We start from the raw sequence: 7,343 nt of genomic DNA on the forward strand, positions 1-7,343 counted from the left end.
GGGGGGGGTCTAGGTGCTTCTGTTGTACTGGTGACCCACCCTTTTGAGCTGTTCCTGCAACTGTTCCCTCAGGGACTCGGGACAGTTATGAAGCTGGTTCTCCAACTCAGCGTAGCCCTCCTGGAGGCTCTGCAGGGCCCGGCGCTCGGCCTCAACATTAGCCCTCTCCTAGAAAGACACAACACACACCCACACACAGGATGGATGGACAGGGGGGAGAGAAAGAGAGACACACTGCTCAAAAATCACGCCATGCAAATAAAAAGCTGTAGGGTGTTAGCAAACAGACATGTCGGGACATATTTTAAGGGCTTGGCAGGGGAAAGGAAGTAGGTGCTGATTTGTCAGGATGTAAGCAGTCTGGGATCCACAAATTGTATGTGGTTTTCAAATACCCAGAACATATCATTCCAACTCTCCTAAGTGTTCATATACAATTCCAATAACATTTTATAGTGCTTTTCTTTCTTAAAATGTCCCCTGTCACAGTGACATGTAAAGGCTCTACATGCCCGTAAAGAACATACTATATATATTTTCTAACAATTATAACTCAATTAGGTTGAAAAAAAAGTTGGTCTATAATTTACTTGGCCGCAAAACATTTTTAAAATTACGTGACAAACGATGCAATGTCTGACAGTCGTTAGTCTGTCTAAGCAGTTAAAACTGAAACATGTCTCTTTGGTGCTAATTCTATGGAGGCTCTGAGAAAAAAAGTTCTGATGAACCACTTTTTAAGTCTGATCCAAACACTTTATGACAGCTGAAAATAAGGATAATTTTTAATTTACCATTTTTCGTCAGGTCATATATATTACTCGTGTTGGCCACAACAGACTAAAGTGCAAACTGAAGTTACCTACTGTAACTCCAGCTTCTATGAGTATAGGCGTAGCCCTCTAAGGCTATCGCTATTGGGTAATCCCCTGCGCACCCACGAAGCACTGAAAACCCTTGTAGTCCACGCCCACCTGCTAGGTACCACCTGCGAGGTGGGCCCCACCTTCGGATTCAGGCCCGACAATCTGCTCACACACAAACAGCTTTTCTTCAGCTATTCGTGGAGCCAGTGGGGCCCAGAACTTAGAGGGCTACGCCTATACTCATAGAAGCTGGAGTTACAGTAGGTTTTGACGGACAGGATCGTAACATTTCCGTCAAAATCCATTATTACCGGTCGGCCTGTACACAACTCTGCCGAGGGGGGCAAATGCTCACAGACATTTCAATGATTTGTTCGGCAAAGTTAGGTTTGGAAACGGTATAATTTCCTTTTGGGCGGGCATGCATAACACGGCATAACACCGGAGCCCCGCTGCGGGGAAACTTTGGCGCTCTTCTGAGTTTGTTCTAATTTGTCAAAATTACGGAAAGCTTTCAGATTTTTCCGTCATTGTTAAAAAAAAATCATAGACGGAAAATATTCGGTTAATGCGAACTCTGGTTTAGACTCAGTCACATTTTAGTTTTTTTTCTCAGTTTGCATCTCATGGCTTCCATAGATTTCAGTTTTGTGCTCTGGGATATGAGCTTCATATTGATATGTAAAGCAAAAAGGACTACCAGGACTGACAAGAGTTTTCTTACGTCTTCAGATATGAGGGTAAACTCAGGTGAAGCTTTCAGCAGGTCTAAGCCGTTTTTCCCCAACGTTTTTATGTCAAATGTAGTTTAACATTTCCCACAGAATATATATCTTGTCATCTTAGATGTATAAACAAATGTCAACCTACCCTATCGTACAATAACACAATCTAGAAACACACCATTTCAGATTTCTATCTTGCTTGAGTTCAAATGTGGTGAGTTGTATGTAAAAAGAAGAAGAACCCCCCTTAAACCACTAAAGAGAACATGCTAGTAGACAGTTTCATCTGTCCACTATTGGAACACTTTACTAAAAAGTGTCTTTCAGGACCCGTGCACTACAGAGCCCAAACAGCCTTTAAAGGGCAGCTTTCCTGACCAACAGGGTCTGTCATGCAGACGGGGAGGAAACAGGTGAGCACAGTGTGTGAGAGTAACTGTGAGTGATGAAGAAGCAGAGAAAGGATTAGGGGTTATTGGAGGTCAGTTAGTTAGCAGAGTCCAGCTAAGGAGAACAAAGATGGAATTTGACCTGAGAGCAAACTTCTAGGGAGAAAAAACATGCAAAACAATTCCCCAAAAGGTCAATCCAATCCTTTTTTTCAGCCCTTTATATGGCTGGAGTTGACTGTACCAAGCATTCCTGAGGTGAAGAATTGAATAGATCGACCCAGACAGGAATTCTGACTTGTGTAGGACACCAAAACACCAAAAGTGACAAACCATCAGAGTTCAGAGAGGTTTAGGAGACTGTAGGAGCACAGGCAGAGAGTGTATACGTGTGTTTTCTGGTTTCCAAGAATGTACCTCTGCAGATATTTGAATCCAGTAGACTTGAAATGTAATTCACGGATTCAAATCCAGCATTTAAAATGTGAGCTGTGTGTATCCACTGCTCTCCGTACCTTGTCCTTCTCCCTCCGGATGGCGCTCTCCAGCTCGTCCAGCTTGTGCTGAAGCTGGGTGATGATGTCAGTTTCAGCCTCCATCTGGTCCAGCTCCGCCTGCCTCTCGCCCTGCAGCAGGGCCCGCTCCATCTCCGCCTGGAGGGGGGGGGGGCACACAACCTCCGTCACTCAGTGTTACCGGTGAGCGGTGTGTACATAAGTATTAGAAGCTAAATGTTGTCTAAGTATTAAAGTACAGTTCTGTTCCTTCTGACTAAAATATTATGATATCACCCGATTGATAATAACAAAGAATAAATGTGAGAGCAGCATGTCCTTTTTTTAGCTGATGGAGGTGGAGCTATTACAAACTACTTTATATAAAAAGGTCTGATACACAAATCTGTTTTCCTATTTTGGATTTTGGCAAAGTATTGGATCATTTGAACATTTATCACAATTAAACCATGTGAGAAGTTTAAAGGAAAAGTAATCTCTATTTGGTGGAGTTGTTTACTAACTCCACCAAACTTAAAAGGCATCTGAAATTGGACATCCCAATACCCATAAAAGGGATGGTAACCACTAGTTTACTCTTAACAATGTCTTGGATTTCCAAAGCTTGTTATAAATTGTGTTCAATCTTATTTTTTTTTGTAAGAGGTCTTCGGAGTGCCAGTGCCTTTAGTGAAGTGGCCTGGTTAGACATCAGGGAGCACTCGCAGTGAAATGGTCCAAGGCATGATTTGAACCCGGGTACTCGCACACCGAGCCCCTGTATATGGGCAGCCAAATCTAACAACTGATCTATACGGTGGCCCGATTGTGTCAAATCTTTATCTGTAAAATAAATATAGCCACCAAATATGGAATCAGCCTGAGCTTTAGGTTTTAGGCCCCCACAGAGTAACTGAGGCACAGTATAATGATGCTGTGGAGAACACAAGTTTTAGGTTGATAACAATGTAGGTGTTTTACTTGAGTCCAGCCTGTGTTCACACGGAGGTAAACAACAATATGTTTCCGTCAGCTGTAGTACCTCTTGTGTGGACTCCTGGAGTTGCTGCTCCAGCTCCGTAAACCGGCTTTTCAGCTCATCGATCCGAGCGAGAACGCGAACGCGCTCGTCTTCCAGGTAACCGAGCTCCAGACGGCCCGAACCCAATGAGTCCTCGTGCTGCAGGGACAGAAACAGAGCAGGCTTTAGAGAAATGAAGGCAAGCTGTTAGAGGAAGGGAGAGAGAGATGGGCGGTTTCAGTGGGTAGAAGTTTGGTAGAAGAATTTACAAGTTATAACCAATTCAAACCAGATAATGGCACATTACAGCAAAGTGCAATGCCAAATAAAGATGGCATTCACTAAAGCCCTTATATAACAACAACAGCAAGAGAGAAAAAAGACATGAAGCGATAGATAGGTTCATGCAGGAGCCACTATAATGAAAGGCTTTTAATTACTTAAAACGTCTGTAAGACCTCCACAAACAGTCTAAAAAGCCAATAAATAGGAATACAAAATGGAATAAGTAGTTGAGTTTAGTGGTGTGTCGCTTTTGTATTCTTCTAACATTTACACTACAGCAATCATTTGATGAATAATTAGTTGAATCAGTCCCTTTATTTTTTTAGCCAACGATTATGTAAAGACAATAAACAAATAGCTTTGAATTATTGACTGATATTGTTTGTACACATAATGAGAATAGCGTGACAATCAAGGCGTTAATGATAAAGGCTCTTCTACGTGCTTTACAATAAGACAACTATGATTTCCTGAATTTTGATGGATTATTTTTAGAAAGCTGCATAAATAACTAACTGTTCACCGTTTAGCTACACGTTTATAAAACAACAAAAATATACGAAGGAGCATTTTTACTTTAACTCCTTAATTTTAAATAAATATTTTATTTTATATTTTATTGGACATTTTACTTTTCTTATGTTTCTATAAATATAATATATTTTATTTAATGTTTTTTATTTGAAATTCTAAACTAACTTTTTTTGTATAGATATTTAAAAACAATTATTTAATCTAAAATTGAGCAGTCACAAAATCGATTTCCCCCCACGATAAAAAAGGTATTCTGATCAAACCTGATAACAGATATGCAAATGCATTGGCATAAAGGACTTATGCACACATTCCTTTTGAAGCTTTCACTTTAAGAACCACTGATGAAGCAAAGCCATGTTCATTATTAGCACATGCTGGTTCCATAGTGGCATGCAGAGAGCGTCTTATGGAGTAGCGTCCCCTCTGACCTGTCTGTCCCCATTGTGCAGAGCTGCGCTGAGAGCAGGAGACGTCCTCACCTCCTGATGCGTGCTCTCCGTGCTGCTGCACTCCTCCTTCAGGTTCTCCTCGTCGCTCTCCCTCTGCCTCTGCAGCAGACGCAGCGTGGCCTGGGACGGCGTTCCTCCCAGGATGTTCTCCTGGGACAGCATCCGCCCCGAGCCGTCCATCAGCGCCCCGGGGAAACCCGTCCTCCCCGAGCCCAGCGGCTCCAGCTCGCTGCCGTCTCCTTTGTTGTACTCCGCGCAGAGGTTCAGGATGGTCTCCAGTCGCTGTCTCTCCTGTGACAAAAAGTATATACTCGATTAAACAGGGACTTCAGTTAAGGGTTTTCTTAAACCTTAGCAACAGATTGGTTCAGAAGACACATCATCACATACTTTACAGAGGCCCTATTATGCTTTTGGGCTTTTCCCTTTCCTGTAGTGTGCTAAGTATGTTGTTGTGCATGAAAATGGTCTGAAAGGAAAAAATCCCAAAGTTCCTGAAACGCTTCCATGGGAGTTCCTTGTTTACTTCCACAACACAGTGACATCACTATGTAACACTTGCGCTTCTATATGCTAGCGCTCAAACACATTGCACGTGATTGGCTATTGATCGAAACATATCAATGGGGAGCTGATATATGACTAATTTCTTTAATAAAAAAAGGAGCTATATTAGTTTGTATCATAACACACTGATAATAATGTAAGCCTACGGAACATTAGATCACATCAAGCTGTGGTCGGAATATGTCCCTTCTTTTTCATTTCATGTGTGTGTGTGTGCAGGGTGGCGGGGCGGAGCTGCTGATGACAGCTGGACAGGGGAGGAGATAGCAGGCTTTATGCCAAAAGAAAAATGTTTTGTTTGTAATACATTCTACATTATATTTGCTGCATTCCAACAGAAAACACTGATCTGTGAAACAGGTGGGAGGAAAGGTTCCTGGAGGTGAAACACTTTTATAAGTTACTTTTATTTGTAACTCTGGAAACACAATACTGTCAGTATGAAACAAAACCAGGGATTTAGCAGGATCAAAATATGCCATTAAGTCTCTTAGAGCAGACATGAAGTTTGTCAGGACTTCTCTCCCCCCTGAAACAACACAGCCGCCCACAGGACTCCCCCCGAATGCTGCACGGGAGTCAGATATGTGTCTGGTTGTCCAGCTGTCACTATGAGGGGTCAGCCCACCTATGGAGGGCCAACAGGCCAGACTCTTTAATGTCAGCTGCTGTCTGCCTGCTGCTGTAGCCCTGTGCTGCAGACTCAGCGTCTCTCATGTCTGCACAGCACTGTGAGCCTTAAGGAACATGATGGCTATATGTTTAGTGGCAAAAATAATAATGACTAGCACCTGTTATCCGTGCTCAGACTATATATTGAAATAAAAGGAATATTTTAAAAAGAAAGTAAACAAGAAGACTGGTATCAACACTAAAGTAAATGCTACTGTGTGCAAGAGACTGTTTAAATGTGCATGAATGATGTTAAAGGTTGCTCTGTTTTAAAGAGTAAGTAAGTTGGCTTGTCGGTTTTGTCGTGAAACATCTACTACTGTATGTTGGACAAATATAGAAATGTTTTAGCTTTTAGCAGAGCTTTTAATGGAATGGCAATGTCTTGCTTGAATGATTGGGTTTTTCACCCGTATATTGAGGAAGACTTATTTAATATTAAATTAAGAGCTAGTGTGTGGATCATGCGTTAAGACTTTAGATGTCCACTTTTTGGAACTGTATATGGATGGAAGCCAATTTTGAAAACATCCTTGCTCCTTTTATATTAAAGTTGTGAAACTATACCAATGGAGTTGTATTCTTTGTATAACTTCTAGCACAAAACATAAGATGTCATGAATGTTGACGTTGGTTTTTTGGTCACCATAACCACACGTGGCAAACAGTAGTAATACAATTAAATAAATTAAGTAACTCATAAAATATAGAATTATTTATCTAAAGTTAGCTAACTTTGGATGCTAGCTTAAAAGCTATCGCTGAGCAACAGTTGGTTTAATTTCTTCTGAGCTGCATTTAAAAAAGTGCTATTTCCTCTTTCAAAATGTATTTAGTCTAGATGTTTTAATAAAGAATGTTAGACATTTCTAATAAAAAACAAAACAAATATAGAGTTACGGTTTGACCTTATGTCAAATAAGTCTATGAATTGTGTTGCAGAGTGAGTATGATAACATTTGCACAAAAATATAATGTAGCTTTTTCGCTTGTTTTAAAGGGGTTTGGAGCAGAGGAAGCACTGTTCTACTTGATGCTCTTGAGCTCCAGTTCCGGCCCAATCTGTTTCCTGTCGCGTAGGAACACTTGGCAGCTAAATAAATGCCCTGGTGTATCTTCTCCCCCAGACTGCAGGAGCACAGCCTCCCACTGTGGGAGCATCTGCATGATGAGGAGCTACAGCCCCACCATTAGCTGCAACCTGTAATCTGTTAGCTTCTAACTGAGTGGGTGGGAGTAAAAGACCCCTTTGGGCTGTGTAACAGTGCTGTACATTTTCAACAGAAAAGAGTCAAACTTCAAACATCTACTGGCAGGTCTACAACTACTCATGAGTCC

General features: G+C 41.5%; 1 protein-coding gene across 1 annotated transcript in view; it reads right to left on the reverse strand.

Annotated features, from left to right (window-relative positions):
- The window catches only part of LOC104968045 (pleckstrin homology-like domain family B member 2), a gene marked incomplete at both ends in the record, with an annotated part of 17,489 nt that extends 12,432 nt beyond the window's left edge, over nucleotides 1-5,057 (reverse strand). The window contains 4 exons of the mRNA XM_010797598.1: nucleotides 40-168; nucleotides 2,496-2,633; nucleotides 3,517-3,654; nucleotides 4,746-5,057. Coding sequence (XP_010795900.1) covers nucleotides 40-168; nucleotides 2,496-2,633; nucleotides 3,517-3,654; nucleotides 4,746-5,057 — 717 coding nt within the window. The remainder of the gene's footprint in view (nucleotides 1-39; nucleotides 169-2,495; nucleotides 2,634-3,516; nucleotides 3,655-4,745) is intronic.
- Nucleotides 5,058-7,343: the final 2,286 nt, after the last annotated feature.

Source organism: Notothenia coriiceps, unplaced genomic scaffold (assembly GCF_000735185.1).
Source record: "Notothenia coriiceps isolate Sejong01 unplaced genomic scaffold, NC01 NC01_scaffold00002533, whole genome shotgun sequence".
In the NCBI taxonomy this organism is placed as follows: domain Eukaryota; kingdom Metazoa; phylum Chordata; class Actinopteri; order Perciformes; family Nototheniidae; genus Notothenia; species Notothenia coriiceps.